The 19348-nt window shown below is 35.9% G+C and overlaps 1 protein-coding gene across 2 annotated transcripts in view; it reads right to left on the bottom strand.

Moving 5' to 3' along the window:
* Positions 1-19348, bottom strand: part of FAM83B (family with sequence similarity 83 member B) — a 53537-nt gene that overhangs the window by 11702 nt on the left and 22487 nt on the right. For both annotated transcript variants that reach the window (XM_052676629.1, XM_052676639.1), the window contains exon 3: positions 7321-7485. In XM_052676629.1, coding sequence (XP_052532589.1) covers positions 7321-7485 — 165 coding nt within the window. The remainder of the gene's footprint in view (positions 1-7320; positions 7486-19348) is intronic.

Below are 19348 nucleotides of genomic sequence, written 5' to 3'. Positions count from 1 at the left end.
CTTGAAGCTGTATCACTAATAATTTTTCTCAATTGAATTTTCAGCATGGAAGCGATTGCATTTCTAAACCCAGAGATGCTATCAGAGCATGAATAGGTAGAACAAACTTCAAAGCAGTTTGAGTTCCAAACCTTATCCATAAACTTTATGTTTTAGTCATGCAAACTCAGTAAATTCTCCTGGAGAATTCTTCTGTGATGGAAAATGGAAATGTGGTCACCTTTTCTCCCACACTGTGAACAAAGCTTCTTCAGCAAGCTCCTAGAAATAAAACTATTCTAAACAATATCTTTAGGAGTGTACTAATAATAATTTCAGAAAGTTTTTACATGGATACAGTAAAATACCAACCAACCAAACGACAACAAGAACAACAAACCCACCAAACCTGCACATTTATCAGAAATGTTTATTACGAGGTATTTATATATAAGAAAAATGAAATTTAGATTTAATGTAAGCTGATCTATAGCATCTACCTCATTTGGCTGTTGGATATGAAGTACTTCAAAAGACAAAATACAGATTAGAATATATCTGTGAATGTCCACAATATTTATTGTGGTTTCTATCCTTGCAGTATGTGCTTTAGCAATATTAATGTGTGGTGATTTACAAGTATTCCTGTAGGACCGAAATCCATAATTTAACATTGACAGTAAAAAAGCAATCTATATGATAGTTACATATACTACATATACAGAAATAGTGGATTATAATAGAATTTCTGAAGACAAATGAATAGCTTGTTTCTTGTGACTACTGGTTAACTGCAAAGGTTAAATTCTGCCCCAAATTCTGATGTTACAAGTAGAGCCTGAAAATCACAGCAGAAGTGTTTTCTGTGAACTGTAGGTACAAGAAACTGATTAAATCTATTCATGAAGCAAAATGGATCAGACCATGAACTGTGTAAATTCAGGCTATAGCAGCTTTACAGTATCTACAATAATCTAATGAACTTTCTCTAAACAGAAAAAATTAGGAAAAAATACAGACAAAATGACACAAATTTTGAAATAACATTCTTGCTGAATCCCTCTATATTTTCTTGTTTCTATCTTAAAATTTTTACTTAAAAATAGAGAATTAAAAAAAATGAAGAGTTACACATAAAAACTGATGAGTTGGTAAGCTGCAGTTTGACTTTATGGTTCTTTAAATATCTTTAGTTGAGTTTTTATTTAGCTTTCTTTTTTCAGGGTATTTGAACAAAAAATACATTTAAAAATGTATTTTTGCCTTACAAATTTGCTGGAAATATAAACTTTATTTTAATTTGTCACATCAAATTGATTAAATAAAAGATTATCTAGCAGTGCTGTAAAACCTAATAGTTACTTGGACTCAGTGAAAACACATGTGGATGCCCAGATTATTTTGAGAAACAGTTAAAAAATGATCAACAATAATAATAATAAGAACCCAGTATGCAGTATGGTTAACATTATTTGTCTCTTTGCATCTCTAACTGCTAATTACCTTTGATTATCTAGCATTGTGCCCTTTGTGTTATCACAACATTGATTTTAACTTGGTATCTAAAAAAGAAAGTCAATTTTCCTGTTTTGCCAGCACTGTTTTTTGCTGAATTTTGAACAAGCCAATTCCAGTGAAGAAAATTATTCTTTCCCCACCAGCTACTTTAGCAGCAAATAGAAGTAATTAAATAATAATTGTAAAAAAAACCTTTTATTTTGTAAGTTAAGTAGTGCAATAAATAGTAATTACTTTAAAAAGAAGAAAATAATGGAATTTGCCCCATTTCGAAGATTATCAGGATTGTAAATCTTTATTTAATATACATCAAAATGTGATTAGTTACAAAATCTGCATTAACTTCAACAGTTAAGTATTTAAATTCATTTGATATATCATTTGTGTCAAAATAACAGAAAATACTGATATAATGACATGCTAGTGGAATCTATCAAATCTTTTTGAGATAAGACCCAAAGAGTATTGGGCAGAATATCACTGGAGAATCTGGAATGCTGTAGGCACAAGCAAAGCTAATTGGCTTGCAAGCTACCATACTGTATAAAAATCCTTTTGCCTTAAGTAATCATAAGTTAAAATACATTCTCAAGTAGGCTCTCAATCCTCCAAAAAATTATTATAATTTACATTTACTGATGGTTTTTTTTAAAACATCTTAGTGACTGTTTTCTCATCCGGTTTTCCTTTTCTTCAATACTATTGCTTCTGCAGCATTTGTATCCCACTCCCTTAATCCTGCCAACTTTTCTGTGTCTCAGGATGTCACCCAGAAAAAGATGGGAACATAGCACTACAAAGGCATGTGCCAGAGATCATGCTCACTGTTCTCATGTAACACTTCCTCTTCCTCCACAGCTCATCTGGCATCCTTCAAGCCTTCTAATTAGCTGCCAAGGATGCATCCTTTGAATAACCTCCAAAAATAAAGAAAATATTTGAGAACATAAAGGAACGCTGTACTCTACTTAAGAGCACTAGCAGTAAATACAAATATACATAACTGAATTGCTAGCCCTACTTTGTATGAAATGCTGGATTTCTCCTTCCTACTTGGTTTCACTGTCATATTATAGCACTCCCATGCTAACTGCACTCAAAAAGGTGTGCCAATGACCACTGCAGAGATGCTGTATCATTGTGGGTAAAGCAGTAATTTACTTATGAATCTTGACAGAAAATGCTGGGCAACTGGAAACAAACAAATCCATACATGAAGAGGGAATCAGGCTAGCCTGGCAGGAGACACTGAAGTTTGTAAGATCAGTCAAATGGTAAGTCTGCCTGGTCCTGGGAACCACTTTTGTCAGTGACTGCTGGTGTATGCATGTGGAAGAACAACTTAATCAAGGACTTGATATTTTAGGAGGTTTATGAAGCCAAAACCAGGATCTTCTCCCCCCTCCAAGAACGGGTTGTAGTGTTGTTTGTGTTTATGATATTTAAAACATTCAATGTTTGGGTCTCTATGCTGCAGTTTAAGGATGGCTATCAGGGTTATTCAAATAAATGACACCCAGATGATGAAGAAAAAACAAGCTCTAGCCTTCTCTTTATGCATAACTACTTTCCTAGGGAGAGCCACATAACCATGACTTAAAATTCAGAAGCATAGTTTCAAATCATATATAATTACTCAGTAAAAATCGTCCAATGCGATAAATAAGTACAATGAATATACTGGTCTCAAACATTTTATTACATCATTTTTTATTTGTAGAGTCTGTTTTTATCAGTATTCAATTATTTATCCTGTACTTGCTGTCAAGAATAAGCATGAAGAAGGGAACAGATGTCTACCTAATAGTTAGCCTAGCAGCTTTAAAGAAGAAAATAGTCCTATTTCCCATACTTTTCATTACTTATGTTATTTATTATCCTGTGCCTCTGTTCTTACTAAGAGATAGCACCTGCTGTACAAATGCTAAGCAGCTCTCCAGGTAGGTTTTGCTGTAACTTTCAAGCTGATTCAGTGGCCACTGAAGTCAAATTCTCAATGACTTCATTGAAGTCTAGTCCTTAGGACAGAATTTTGCTCACTGATACAAAGCTGAGCTATATCTGACCACATCTGACTTAGACTTGAAGTAATAGAAAACTTCTGATGATTCTGATAAAACTCATAAGAAATAACGGACTGCAGTCAGCTTTCACAAACAGTTTCTCCCCTGCACTTAAGCACTTGGGAGTAGATCTCACAAAAGAAAAAAAACAATTCATAACTGCTTCTACTTTCTCATTTCCCCAGTTCATTAAAAATATTGAGAGGAGTATCACAGTATAAACAGTTCCTGTCAAATTGCTTGCAATATTCTCCTTTAGTAAAATGATTCTTCATTATTTCCAGAGAAGTAAAAATAGGTTTCTGTTCAATATAGAGCCTCTGCCATATGCCACAACTCATATTCAGTTTGGATATTATGAAAAATTTCTTCTCAGAAAGAGTGGTGAGGCACTGGAACAGGCTGCCCAGGCGGGTGGTGGACTCGGTGTCATTGGAGGTGACATAACAAATGTGTAGATGTGGCACTGAGGGCCACGGTTAGTAGCCATAGTAGTGATGGGTTGATGGTTGGACTAGATGATCTCAGAAGACTTTTCCAACTTTAGTGATTCAGTGATTTCATGATTTCCTATCAGATAAAAAAAATGAACTCTGATATTCAGCTGAAGAGCTTGGTTGATTTCTTGGGCAACAATCAACATTTTCTACATTCTATAGTGTTTTCATCCAAAACCAAGTTACTCCCTTAAGCATTCTGGTGATATTGAGGATTGTTCTCCCTGATGCGTTTCACAGTGCAAATCTATTTCCTAGTTTGCTGCAGCACTTGTCAGCAGCAGAAATGAACAACAACCTCCAGGAAACAAAAAAAACAATTAGGTTTTGAAAAATCACCTGAAAAAAGTCAGGCTCTTGTATGGGCTTTTCAATATTCTATGCAAAGGAAATGCTGACTGAACAAGTCAGTCTGGTGACAAAATTAATCAAAACAAGTTTACACAGAGAAGAGAAAGAAAGAGAAATACATCAGCTAATGGGGAAAAAAATTAAGGCAGTCAGGAAACAGAGAAATTAAATTGAAAGCGAGGAAAGAGAAATAGGAGAGTACAGAAAGACACTATCTATTTGAGATGAGCCACAGAAGAAGATAAGGTAAATATTAAGTAGAAATCAATCCAAAAGAAGAAATGTTGTACAAGAGACTGGAAAAGCTCCTAGTAAATTCCTGGTTTTATGTTCTTCTGTACAGAATTCACGTAACAATCACATAATATATAGTCTTTTTTTTTTTTTTAGTTATAGCTTTCAAAAAAGACAGAAATATGTCCTGATATGCATTCACACCACAGATGAAGAAAACTGTCTGCATAGACATTTAATGTAGATTTAATCCCTTTTTATCCCTTTTTAGATTTAATCCCTTTTTATGTACAAAAGACTGAATTGTAAATCTGAATTCAAAAACATATCCTCTGTTATTTTATTTTTTACTGATTGAAAGGAAGAGAAAAATAACCTGTGAGGGCTTTGATTAAGCCAGAAAAGCTTAAGAGATGCCCCACTTCAGGAGTGCATGGGATGAAGAACATCTGCCATACTCCTGCAAGACAGAACCACATCACACCAGAGAATAAAAAGAACAGTGTTCTTGCTGTATCCTGAGGAAAATAAATATATTTTTACATCTCAGTCCTCTTATTGCTTTCAGTCTATAAAAGAGGAAGTCCAAAAGCAAAAAATGTTAAATATAGTTTGTTTTTGTGAACATTGAGGCAATAGAAAAAAAGAGAAAGGGAGAAAACCTTTTCAAAGAATTTACTGCTCTTTCATAATCACCAGCAGTTTCCCTTAATCTTCAAGGAGGGAAATAATTGCTGCTTTCATTCTTTCATTCTTCTGTAAACTTTCATTCTTGTGGCAACAGTCATTGGGAGTAGCACCTGGCTGAGGAGCTTGAATCACAGAATCACAGAAACCCCAAGGTTGGAAAAGACCTACAAGATCATCCAGTCCAACCATCCACCTATCACCAATAGTTCACACTAAACCATATCCCTCAAAAAAAAAATCCAAACATTCCTTGAACACCGCCAGGGTCGGTGACTCCACCACCTTCTTGGGCAGCCCATTCCAGTGCCTGACCACTCTCAAAAAAGTAGTATTTCCTAACGCCCAGCCTAAATCTCCCCTGGTGCAGGTAGTTATAGAGAGCAAAGAAGAGCTTTACTACAAGCTAAACTGGAAACCCAGGAAACAACAGGATTACTGGATTAATGTTTAGCTCTTTGGCATGTATTTTCATTTTCTGATAAATCTTGAAGCATTCTAAGTAAACTTTCAATGTAAATGTGTTTGTACCATCATTACACAACAGAAGCATATAAAACATAATCCCACTAAAGAGGCCAAATCCAAACCTCTATGACCTACTAATCCAAACCAAATCCACACCTTTCCAACTCACTAATCCATACCAAATCCATTCTAACATATGCACGAGTTCTTTCAATCACAGTCTATGTAATGTCTATAAAACCACAGTATATCACAGTATATAAATGTCTATAAAACCATTTTAGAAAGAAAACTAACTCATCCCCTAAAAATTAGGCTTTAGAAACAGCTATAGAAATATACTGCACAGAATAAATGTGAAAATGCATACTATGGTATTTTTTAGAGATAGAACTTCAATTGCATGCTCCTAATTTCATTTATACTGGGAGAATAAAAGTCACACAATTAAAAAAAAAAAGTTAGAAATCTCTATGGTATAGTTAGCCCAAATCATTGGGAAATGGTAGTACCTCAAGTTGCAGCATGTGTAACTATTGGTATATATTGACTTTATGGAGGCAATTGCTACTAGTGTCTACAGATAAGCAACATTTCTGACTTTTTCTTTCTAAAAATTGCCACAGCTTTGTGTATTAAGCCAGCAGAGGGCAATCTCACACACAAGGAACAAGTACAGGAAATGGTGTGGTAATACCTCCGTGTGTCTAAGTCAACACTCCAGAGCAAAAATTGGTATACAAGTTCAGACAAGGAAATATCTAGATCTTTGCAGAGCAGCTCTGGCTCTGTCCTTGTGTTGTTTTCCGAGCTATCTACAAAAGAGTAAATCTAGAAGTATTTATGAAGCACATGTCAGTTCAGTGCAGCATTGGTTTGTATTCTACTTCCTGTTAAGTTGTAGGGTGGTGCAAGCAATTGATTGAGAAATGTAAACATTAATCCTCTCCTGATTATCTTTCTTACAGGAGAAAACTATGTAACTAATTTATAAAAGTAAGCCTTCTCGTATTGCATACTCTCTAAGACATGCTGTTAACAGACATTATTGTAAATATTTTCAAGAAATATTACTAAAATAGAATGCCAGGCTTTTAAAAGCATTTTGAAATACAATCACACTTAAAAAAATAAAGACAAAAAATGAAGTAAACGAAGTATATCATTTATTTTTCCTAATTATTTGCATAAGCTTTATGACTTTATTTGCAGGTTATTTAACATAAGGCAAAAAGGTTTTCCAAACCTGGAGTATTCCTAAATATATAACAACAGGAAAATGTTATATAAACAATATGTGAAAAATTATATCATTCTATCAAGTGCATGACACATGAAAAATATAGAAGTTTTTTCTAAAGAGAACAACATTAATAGAGAAGGTTCTGTTGAAAGTTTACCTATTTCTACTTCATAGTTAATTTGAAACAGCAGCATTTGATAATCACTTTTAAAATAATTTTAACTTTTCGGTGGGTTGCAAAGGAAAGTCCAGGCAGGAACAGGAACACAGTAAGTCTTACCCTGAGCCTTTGAACTTGGCAGCCTTGTTTCTCCGTCATTTTCAGAAAGTGACCAAAGTTTGACTCATCAAGCAGGAGGTACACTGCAATCCCTCTAGTAGATGCCTCTACAATTTCTCTAAAGATATCCACATCTGTAAACATATCCATAACTATGGCAATGACCTGAGTAAGAAATAAAAAAAAAGACACAAATTATTGTTTTATACACATATACAACTTTTCACTGAGATTTGCAGTGTACAACTAACACTAATACTATTAATGTACCAGCTCTGATATTTTCCATGTGTTACCACTTAACCTTAAAGCCTTCTCAAGACCACTGAATTTTCTCTTTGAAAAGTCAGGCAATTGCTTGTATGACATTCACAACAAGCAGAAGACTCTGGCAAACAGATGAGCTTAGAGATGGGTGAAGGGAAAGTCAGTGGAAGGGGGGGGGGGGGTGAGAAGCAGAGCAATAGTAATACAATGACAAAAAATGGAATCATCACAATATAACTGCATAAGAGAAAGTTCAGATAACACCATTTTTGTACAAGATAGTTGTTCAACCTAATCTAAGTTCTGTTCTCCTTTTTCATTATTTTCTCTAAAATAACAGCTTGAGAGTTTGAAGGAGTCAATAAGCACATGATGAAGATCTGGAGTTGATGTGGACTTCAGGATCCATACTGAGTCAGTGCACATGAAGGGAAGAAATTTATTCAGATGGTGAGACCTTGGTTCAAGAAGGCTAGAGAGTGCTGCACACAGCTACTGATGTCCTTCAATCTATGGGAATAATGCAGGTATTTCTGATTTGGAAAAGCAGTGTGCTGCTAGTAATATTTTGGAGATGACAGACAACTGACTTACTGTTAGAGAATTGAAGCATTAGAGGAAATAACATTGGGAGAACAGCTATCTGTGTAATTTTCAAAAATAATATTCTTATCCATTAAAGTCCTCATAAAAAGGACCAGCAAGACTTTACAGGTACAAATTCAAATCAAATGAAGTCTATCAGGGGCATAAGAGCAAGCTTGATAGTGACCTTGCTTTACTAATTTCACTTGTCTTTAAACTTTATATATATAAACATTAGCAGTGCCTTTGTTAAGTTACAACTGCACTTTCCAAAATAGAAGCATTTATCTTAATACACAAAATTTGCTAAAGGATGTTGCACACACCCAAATAAAAGCTACGTCATCTGAATTACCTTTTCAAATCCTACCTGTGTAGAACTAGAAGACTCACTTATGCCAAATATATGGTTAGAACAAAAGAAATAGTAATAAGAGTTGACCAATAAAAGAAAAATAACTATGTCATTAAGAAAGGTAAAAGACAGCTCAATAATACCATTAATCTAGTAAGCACAACAGTACCATTAATCTAGTAAGCACAGATGTTGTAAGATTCAATTGTTGGAGGAGAAAGAGCGCCAAATTTGAGTCATACCAACATACATTCATAAGTTAAAATAAGCAATTTACAAAGACGAGGTAGACTGTGTATAGATTTTCTACAATTTGGTCATAACTCCACATATTTTGATGCAGAAAGAGTCGATCTCAAGAAATGTCAGAATATTCTGTCTTCCAAGAATACTAAAGAATACTAAATTTCCTTTAATTTTCAGATTATACTATTTTTACTTTAATTTTCCATAATTCCTTGGGTACATTCCCCAGTACATCTGCTACTTAACAGCAGAAGTGCACATTGAGCTTGGGGAAAGTGAAAGCCAGTACAGTATTCAAACTCCCAAGTTCTGATTAAGGAGATCATGACTAGGCAGTTACTCCAAGATATGTATGTATGTTTACTTTAAGGTCTAACATCACATACAGGGTGAGTTATTTCCTGAATCACTTTTGGAGAAAAGATTTTACTTCTGTTCAACATCTGTTCCTGAAATTGTTGATCTCCACCCTGATACTTACAAGAGGAAGCTAAATGACAGTGAAATCCAGGAAGGAACGGCAAAAATGATAGCATTCAAAATGCAGTGATTACATCAAAAAATTGGCTATTCCACAAATTCTGTTTCTTCTGGGCATAAGTTTAATGTCCTTTGTCAAGAAAATTCTCCAAGGCAGAACACTTGAGTGTCTTACAGTACACTTCCAGCCACTCTTATAAACTGCCATTTTCTTTCGAAAGCATGTTTGTTTCCTAAAAGGCAGGGGTTTCTGCGAAAGCAAGCATCAATGTTTTTAAAAGGAAATGCAGAAAGACCATCCAACCATGCAGGGCATACTGAATAGGGGCAGTAGTTTTCAGATGAAAGCTGAAAGCACCAGGATTCTGGAAGAACTTGCCAAACATAAGAAACTCATTGTCACCCTGATCAAAAGTGGTGCTTGGGAATAATTAAACATTTCACACTTTCAGGGCAGAGAGAATACTTGGCAGAGCAGAAACACTGATATCATGCACAGCAAAAGTAGACTATTGCCACTTGATTTGCAATTAGATACAAAAAAAAGCCAAAACATCTCAATAGCAAACTGAAAGTATAGCCAGAGCAGAAAACAATTTTTATACTCTATTTCTTCTCTCCAGATTAAGTTTAATTATCTTAGGTTGTTACTACTGATCTTTTCTGCTTATCTTCCAATATTTTTTCAAAGTGGATAGGCTTTTTTAGGTTAAATTTTGGTTTCAATGGCCTCCTTGCAGATGAAGAAAATCTACTAAGGACAGTAAGTACAAAATTACCTCTAACACAGATGATAGTTTTATCAACTAAAATAAAGGCACCAGCAGAGCCACACACTATTTTCCTCACCTCTGTCTTGAAAGTACAAATATGGCTTTCAGGGTAAAAGCAGAGTTTCAAACGTTAACATTTTATTAAAAATTAAGTATAGGAAGAAAAATACAATTTTATTAAATAGTATTTTTATGCAAGCATTACAAAGCACTTGGTAATCTGATGTATTTTACTAAATTCACACAATATCAAGTAAAGTTACATTTCAAAATTTATTATCTCTAAAGTATCGGATCATTTTAATATATAGTTCTTTACATTTTTAATAACTCGTAACTCTATCCAAGTTCAGGAAAGGACTCAATCCTAAATAAGATACTAGTTGTCAGTTTCATGAAAGACAGCTACATGCATACACAGTGCTGGTGAGAGCACACCTTGAGTGTTCAGTTTTGGACCCCTCACTAAAAACAGAAAACAGCTGCTGGAATGTAATCAGAGAAGAGCAACGAAGCTGGTGAAGGGACAAGAAAACAAGACATATGAGGAGTGGCTGAGGGAATTGAGATTGCTTAGTCTGTAGAAGAGGAAGCAGACTTCATCACTCTACAACTACCTGAAAGGAACTAGCAGTGAGGTCTCTTTTCTCAGGTGACAAGTGACAAGAATTGAGGAAATGGCCTCACACTTAAACAAGGGAGGTTTAGATTGGATATCAGAAAGAATTTCCTCATAGAAAGTGTGGTAGGAATTGGAATAGACTGCTCAGGGAAGTTGTGGAGTCATAATCCTGAAATGTATGAATGTGGTGCTTAGGGACATGGCTTAGTGGTAGACTTGGTAGTGCTAGGTCAATGGTTGGACTTGATCTTAAGGGTCTTTTCCAATCTAAACAATTCTGTGATTCTATAATTTTACTCTTTGAAGTTTAAAAGGAACTCTCATAGTTGAAATTTCTTGTAAAACTAAGCAGATTATTGCAAACCAGGAATTAAAGCACACAATAAGATGACACCATGCTGTGTATTACGAGGCTGAAAATAGAGGTTGATGCACAGTTCTGTTGATCTATCATTTATAATGGATAGTCATTACTCCTAGGAGTTGCCAGTTTAGGCCAATTCACATGTCCTGTGTTTACTTAAATTGATCTCACCTTCAGAAGCAAACTCTGTCCAAAGGCTTATATAGAAGGAAGCTGCCGAAACTAACCCCAAAAATGCAAATGCACACATCACTAAACACCCCCTAAGCATGTCCAGAGGGAGAGCAACCATTTATCTGGTCTGATAATGATAGGACAACAGAGAATAGTTTAAATTAAAAGAAGGGAGATTTAGATTAGATGTTAGGAGAAAATTTTTACTCAGATTGTGGTGAGATGCTGGAACAGGATGTCCCATCCCTGGAGGGGTTCAAGGCTAAGTCAGATGGGGCCCTGAGCTGCCTGATCTAGTGCTTGGCAAACCTGTACACGGCATGGGGTTGGAGCTGGATGGTCTTTCAAATCCCTTCCAACCTAATCTATTTTATGATTCTATGATACAGTTCTAGCACTACCAGAATCAGGGATGGAGGATTTGCCCCGTGAAAAGTGCCTGAATGAGCTGGGCTTGTTCAATCTAAAGCAAAGGCTGTTTTACTGACAACTTCATTATCCCAGTATCTCTACTCCTTTCAGAAGAACTAATTGCCATTCTTTGAGAAATGTCTTGCAGAGTGTGTCGTTTAACACTTTCTTTCCTGTAAACAGTAAAAAGAGGAATCCTCTACTGCTGCTGCTTCCTTAGGTCAGGCTTTACTGGAGACACCTACCATGATATCAATAACCTATTAAGGAATAATGCTATAGACCTACCTGCGCTGCAGGAGTATTGATTTCTTGTAACCTAAGAGAGGCTTACTCCAGGCATCCTATGTCGAAAATCCATATTGCTGTGCTGTGCTTTTGAACACACCTCTGTTACTCATCTGAGGCCAGAAGAACCATTTTTTTTTTTTAGCGAAAAATGTTGACTGTATTTTGTCAGCCTTCTCCGTGGTACTCCAGTTGAATTTTTTTATGGTTGTAAGTTTCAGAGAGAATCTCCTTGTGGCACAGGCTTGGTGCTGCTTGAATGTGGTCTTTCTGAGAGAGTAGGCAAGCAACAACCTTTGCAAAATATTGCAGAAAGAAGATACAGTTTTCATGTGTCGCTGCTAGGAACAAGAGACAAGCAGCAAATGGACTGGGTGGATTTCAGGTACCATAAAAAAAAAAAAAAAAAAAAAAAAAAAGAGAGAAATACTGTAACCAATACAGACAGCCTTCCCAGTAGTTTTGGGAGTTACAAATTATCATGGTCTATTACAAATTATCATGGTTTCCAATTACATTATGCTGTGTTTTTACACTCAGGGGTCCAGAACACAGATTGAGGTTATGCTTGCTGTAATTCACATTAGGTATGCAGTCAGTCACCTGATATCCATAATTTCGGGCACTGTTTCTCAACACCAGAGTGCTTCTAAGATGTTCATTAAATTCATATTAATTTTCAAAATTAAACTTAGCTCTGAAATAGTTTGCAAAAGGACATCCTTCCCTTGCAAAAATATACTTTCAAACCATTGTGAATTGCATCTGATTATCTGGGCAGGCTGAACTGCTGAGGTCTCACACAGCAAATGTAGCAGATCAGAAGTCTTGAGATTAAGTCTCAAAGTATAGTATAATGAGGGAAGCTCTCCTTTGTAAACAAAAAGGTAGATACAATCACATAAACACTAATCAAACATCTGAGTATGACCTATTCTCCTACAATTACCATGACAGTGGAATGGAGCAAATGCTCAGTGATTTACATAATTTCTATGAAGTTAATGTCACTGCTTGCGACATTATCATCACCAGAATTGGCTGTCTGATTTATCTAACTTGGCTCTGCAGCCATGGAGCAATAGACCATACTCATGCCATGTACTCTGAAATATACTTCAATTATTACATTCTTTAAATGCAATTTAATGAACTGTATGGTGAAGACTGGCACCCCACAGATGGCTGTACTATCTCAGAACAAGCCCTCTCAGCCATCACCATCCTCTTCGCCTCCGGCTGCTCCAAAACATTTGTGTCATGAATTCTGAAGATGTACAAAGTACACAGCTAAGAACTCAGTGTGTCTTCTGATGACCAAGCCATTGCTGATTGTCATGTGCCACAAGCATACCACAAGTATTTTAAAGAGAAAGCTAAGTTTAAATGGAATAAAAATTAACTTCAATATGTCCATAACCACAAAAACTTTTCTCTGTGAAAGGTAGTTAGATTTGCTTAGCATGAAGGAAAACTTGTAAGAAGAAAGAGCTGGAAAAGAACTACTGTTTGGAAAAGAAAACTAAAAGCTAACAAGTCTCCTGCAATACAATATAGAAAACTGATGGAAACTATTCTCCAAAAATTATGAACACAGGGATAAAGCATTATATAGAAACTTTAACTCAGTTTAATGTCCCCATGGCGAGGCCTAATCTGTTCTGTAGTCTGTAAGAAATATCTTAGAAAGATGTGTGATGGGGAACTTTCTAGCAACCAGTAATGGGGAGAAACATGATTCTAAAAACTGGATGAGGAGGTCAAGATTAGCTCTTCCACAAATGAAACTGAAAACAACACAGAAGAAAAGTTCTTCAAAGAGCAGAAAAGACTGTCTTCTCTGAAAAGTGAACGTATAAAAGCCTTCTGCATTACCTTTCAGAAAATTACTGCTGGCTGAGCTAGGCTTTCACATACCATATACATTGTCTTAAAATCACACCTCCAAGTGTTATCACTACAAACTCACGCACTAAACTCACACATAGGCAGGTATCTTGCAAAATGTATGGGAGTGAGCTGCATCAATTCTATAAATGTGATCCATATCTATGGGCTTGGTAGCTGTTATTCTGGCTGAAGGATTAGTGAGATGTCTGACTTAAGGAGGCACTACCTCACTTCAGCAGGCAGCAAAGGGGCTGATTCCTCTGCAGCTTACTTCCGCCAGACAGTACCGAGCTTCTGAAAGGCAGGGAGAAGAAGCCTGGGATTCTCTGCAGGGACTTTCCAAGAAGCATTTGTAAACCTAGCCGTTGGAAGGAAGGGAAGAGCTCGAACATTCTGCAAAGAAACAGCTGCTGCCCAGTGACTGGCAAAGCACTAATGTGAAAAGACTTAGCAAAAATTGAATAAAAAATAAAGTTTATTTACTTAAATCTGCAAAGAATTGTCAAGAACTGTCAAGATCTGAAACAACAAACATTCACAGTGCTCAATTTCAACACTTTCCTTCCTGCTTGCAGTACTCTCATAAACATGTAAATCACTTCTGACATGTAAGCAAGTAGTTTTCTGTTACTAAGAAAAGCAGCAGGCACAGGTCCTACAGCATGGCAGATAATACAGTGCAGAAAATCCTGGGTATTACAGAGGGAATATGTTTGGGAGCTTGCACTGCCCCTTCAGGAGGGGAAACAACCGTTTACATGGGTTCATAGTGATAGGACAAGGGGGAATGGCTTTAAACTGAGATGGGGGAGATTTGGGTTGGATTTTAGGAGGAGGTTTTTTGCTCAGAGGGTGGTGACGCACTGGAAGAGGTCACCCAGAGGGGTTGTGGATGCCCCATCTCTGGAGGCATTCAAGGCCAGGCTGGATGTGGCTCTGGGCAGCCTGCTGTAGTGGTTGGTGACCCTGCACATAGCAGGGTTGAAACTAGACAATCTTTGAGCTCCTTTTCAACCCAGGCCATTCTATGATTCTCCTCTTGCCACTGAAGTCCTTGCTCTGTCAGATCCCATTCTCAGTGCCATGTGTGCTGCAGCTGGTTGGTTAGCAGGATTTTAATAATTGCATTTTGCTATTCAGAATGTTCTTACTCAGTTGTTATTTTGGGAAACTGCCAAGCTTTTCCTAAGGAAAGCAAACAGAAAGGAAATGCCAGGATTTTTTTGGCGGCCTACAACTCAGCTAGACCAGAATGGAAATTCATGATGAAAATAAAAGGTACTTCTCTAGCCTCCAGCTTTCTCTATGATGAATTTCAAAGACTTGCTGCTTTAGAAATAATTTCTTATTTAAAAGAATATTAGCAGCTTTAATATGTGGGTTCTCACCAGATCCCTTACTACTTAGGGAATGTTCAGTCTACTTAAATTAATATGGTAATATTAAACTTCTTATTTTAAGAAGTTTAAATTTAAATTTAAATTTAAATTTGTAAGTAGAAGCACTCAGTTAAACATGTGTGCATTACTTAGTGACTATAATAACCAGTGATAAGAAAGCCTTAATTTTTTTTTTTTAAGTGCCAATATTAAAACATGCTTTATGCTAAACTCTTCATAAATCGTACTGATTTGCTGTGCAGGACTGAAAATCACCTGTGACACCTTGGAGGCTAGTCTCAGTCTTCAGATTTCAATTGAATGTTTCTAGCTAGCTTGTGGCTTGTAGAGGAAAGCACGAGTTTACTGCCACGTCTGGAAACTCTCAGTACTTGAAACTACAAACGGCTGCCCATGCTTTGCCATACACAGCCAAGTACATGAGAAAAAGTTTCCTGGGGGGGAAAAAAAAAAGGAACTGGGAAAATAGAGCAAAGTACAAAAACTTTATAAAGAAAACACACTAAAATTGCCCATTCAAATTGCTCCTGCTTACAAATATTTTTTATGCCGAAGAGAACTAGTCTAGATCCCAATAACTGAGGGCTCTTTCTAGGATTTTCATAAAGACATTTTAAAATACTTTGCAACTCATCACTCATTCAAAGTAAATGCCATAGATTTCCATTAAACAATTCTACAAGAGATATTTTACCACCCTTAAAAACAGATTTCAGGGTTTCTCAGAGGAAATATGGAATGAAGTTCTGAGTCAGCCTGCCTCCCCACTGCTCCATTCAGCAGCCTCAGAAATCCTATATAAACTAATTGTCAGCACTGAACCCCACTTCCTGGGATTTCACATATTTAAAGAAAGAAGACAATGTACAGAAAGCCACAGTTTTAATGAATATTTACAAGCTGTAGACTATAACCTATTAAAATAAGCAACATTACTTTACAGTAGGCAACTTTGCTGGCAGTTATCAATTAAACGCTTGGATACAAAGATTCTCCTTAGTTACAGGCAGATTTAGGAAGAAGAGATTATTCAAACCAACTTTTCTAGACCAAGAAAAATAATTTTGCTTTTAAATTGTCTTATGCAAGAACTGTGCAGTGTTTGTCACATTGGAGAGCTTAATAATAAACGTATGCTTCTGAAATGAAATGGGAAGAGATGAATATATAATATTCATATTTTATAAATAAGCACCATATTTCAAATATCTTATACAGTTCAATTCTCCTACAAATACTTGCTTATTACTCAGAATAAAAAAAAAAACAGTCAAACACAACAATATTGCTCAGCTGTTTAATACTGCCTGAAATCCCTTGTTACATATAGGAATGAATATGTGCTACAGATACATTGCAAATACTAAAAAAAAATCAGAAAAGACAGGCAGAGGCATAAGGCAGAGTGTGGAAAGAGCATGTTCACAGTAGGCCCCGGAAAATAAAGGTGTAAATAAAGGAGTGTTTCAAAACCAATACCTTTTTTAGAAAGGTTTCTAAGAGCAGAGAGATTTTGGTCAGGACATAAACTTGACACGTTTCAGACTTGCTTGCAGTTCAAAAAGATAGACTTTTGAATGCATACATGCAGTATGTTAACTACAATCTGCAAGAATATCTCGGTGATGATCTACAAAACATTTTTAGTATGCAGAAAAAAAATCATACAGTTGTGATGGACTTGCAAACTTTCCAAAAGAAAACAGATCTATTTTGGTTCTCAGTATACATTTAAAAAATATATTTAATTGCTGTATTTCAAATTAGTGGAAGTCTAAAGACCAATGGCCATTACCTGATTATACCTAATACTGAGAAACAATTCATAATTATATAATTAGTTGTTGGAGGTTAGCCATCCGTAGTTACTCAAAACCTCGTCTTCCAAAAGGTAAATTTCCTATGGAAAACTGCTGGTGAAACAGAAATGTGGAAGAAAAACAGGAATAAAACTGGAAAGGAAGTCCTTTCACAAGAATTTTTAGATGACCACAGAACCACAGCTGATAGGAGAACCAACTCTGGTTGAAAACTTTCCTTAATTTACTGCATATCAAAGGTAGCATGAAAGTGAAAAAAGGAGTTCTCAACAGAGGCTAGAGATGATGCTTTTGTTTCATAGGTTTAATATGGTACATTACAATCCATCAGCATTTTTGACAGTAACTCAAAACTTCTTCTTCCAAAAGGTAGATTTCCTATGGAAAACTGCTGGTGAAACTGTCTGGATAGTTTACACCTCAGCAAGGGAATTCCCTGGTGTTTAATATACAGCTGAATATCAAGGAAATCCCACAACAATGAAACAGCCTTTCATGCTCAATGTTCAAATACAGTTCAATGCCCTGGGTAGTTGTTTGGCCTGACTTCTGGTCAGAAAACCAAAACAACATGCAATGAATATAGAAATAAAGACTACTGAGATTTAGGGAAGAGTAAGTCAGAAAACGCAATTTCAAATATTGCAAATTTCATCCTGTTTCAAGATTACAGCTTTTGCACTCAACTTCATCTATTAAAATGTCAGTAACAGACATTTTAGGTATACATTTAAGGGCTAACTGGTTAATGGACAGATGTTAAAAGGAAAACATTATGACAGGATGGAAGTATTTATGGACATTAAGTATTTTCACACTGATGTGACAGAAGTGCAAACAAGATCGTCATAATTTACAGATTATGATGGCCTACTTTCTGTTCCCCCCCCCTCCTTCCCTTTGTTCTCTCTCCCTTCCCTTCTCTCACTAATTTCAAGCCCCATACATGGATTAAATTCTGTTTAAGAAGCACCATTCAAGAAATAATATGGCAATGAAAACTAGAAATACAGACAGTTGAAAATGCTGGTGACAGGTCACCTATGGACTAGTAAGAAGGAAAGTCTTTGATCCTCCTGAACAAATAGAAGAGGATGATTATTGATAAGTTTCCTCAGGGCTTAACTGACAAATTCTCTGTTCATCCTATGCACATATCCTACAGAGTCATCTTTAAAATTTTTCTAGTTCAGCTACATGACCCAATACAATGCCTTTATAAGTAAAATTACTATCCCTGCACAAGCACTTGTGGTAACACTCGTGTTAGAAAAAGCAAGAACAGTGACATCAGATCAGCATTTTGCAACATACATTACAGACTAATATCTGCATATGCCTGCATAGCACATCCTTACACTGGAGCACCAGGTAAACAAACAGCCAGTCAGATGACTTTAACCATTTATTTTCTTTAACAGGTGTTGCTGAGCAGAGCTCAGTCCTTTGTTTTGCTTTAGGAACCTTCACTGCTATCAAGAAGAAACTCATTGTGCCACCTGCTTATAGAGCAGCTGCAGTTAATGGTGCAACATCTTCTTAATGTCCACATCTCAATTTCACCAATTTTAAAGACAGTTTGTGAAACTAATTAATTAATTATTGTCTGCAAAGCATGTTGAGATCGTCAGGTGAAATCCATTACCCTGGCATGCCTGACTATTTATTACAGATCAGATGAAAAGGGAAGAATAATTGTAGGCTAGTGTGAAAGCTTCAGCAGAATGTCCTAAAGATAAGAAAAGATGAACTTAGTTAATAAGTAGTTGCATGTAGCTTTCCAGGAGAAAAAAAAAAAATTAAATTTAGATATTATGCATGTTACCAACTGGAGCAAGATGTCTGAAATAGCAGGGAAGCAATTTAAGTAAAAAAGCTCAAACCTCCAATGGAGCAAGCAAGTGAAGCAGATAAGCATTTCTAGAAACCTTGTAGAACCTGGATAGTAAATGGGAACTGAAGTAGCAAACAAAACTTAATTTCTAGATCAAGTAATGCAATTAAATAAAGGAAAAAACAGAGGAATTGTAATTAAAGTGACTACTAGTTAAAAGAGTGATAATTTCACTAAAAATGTCATTCTTTAAAATATTGCATTTTTAAAAACTACTCCTCAGTGAGGCCACAGGATAAATATTAATTCATCATTTGCAATTTGGTTCCATAGCAATGCAAAATCACAGGAGATATTTTTTGGCCTTTGTGGCACAATCAGATCATGTAGCCACAATGCTCCATCTTTAAGATCTACTTGTCTGATAATTTAAATGTGGAAGTTTATTTATAATCTTTAGAAGTTTAATCAGTGTATTTTACAATATTTTCCTAAATTAGAGTCATAGGCTACTTCCAG

Source organism: Tympanuchus pallidicinctus, unplaced genomic scaffold (assembly GCF_026119805.1).
Source record: "Tympanuchus pallidicinctus isolate F22 unplaced genomic scaffold, pur_lepc_1.0 scaffold1, whole genome shotgun sequence".
Lineage (NCBI taxonomy): Eukaryota > Metazoa > Chordata > Aves > Galliformes > Phasianidae > Tympanuchus > Tympanuchus pallidicinctus.
Note: the sequence above shows the minus strand (reverse complement) of the source record. Positions and strands in the feature narration are given on the sequence as shown.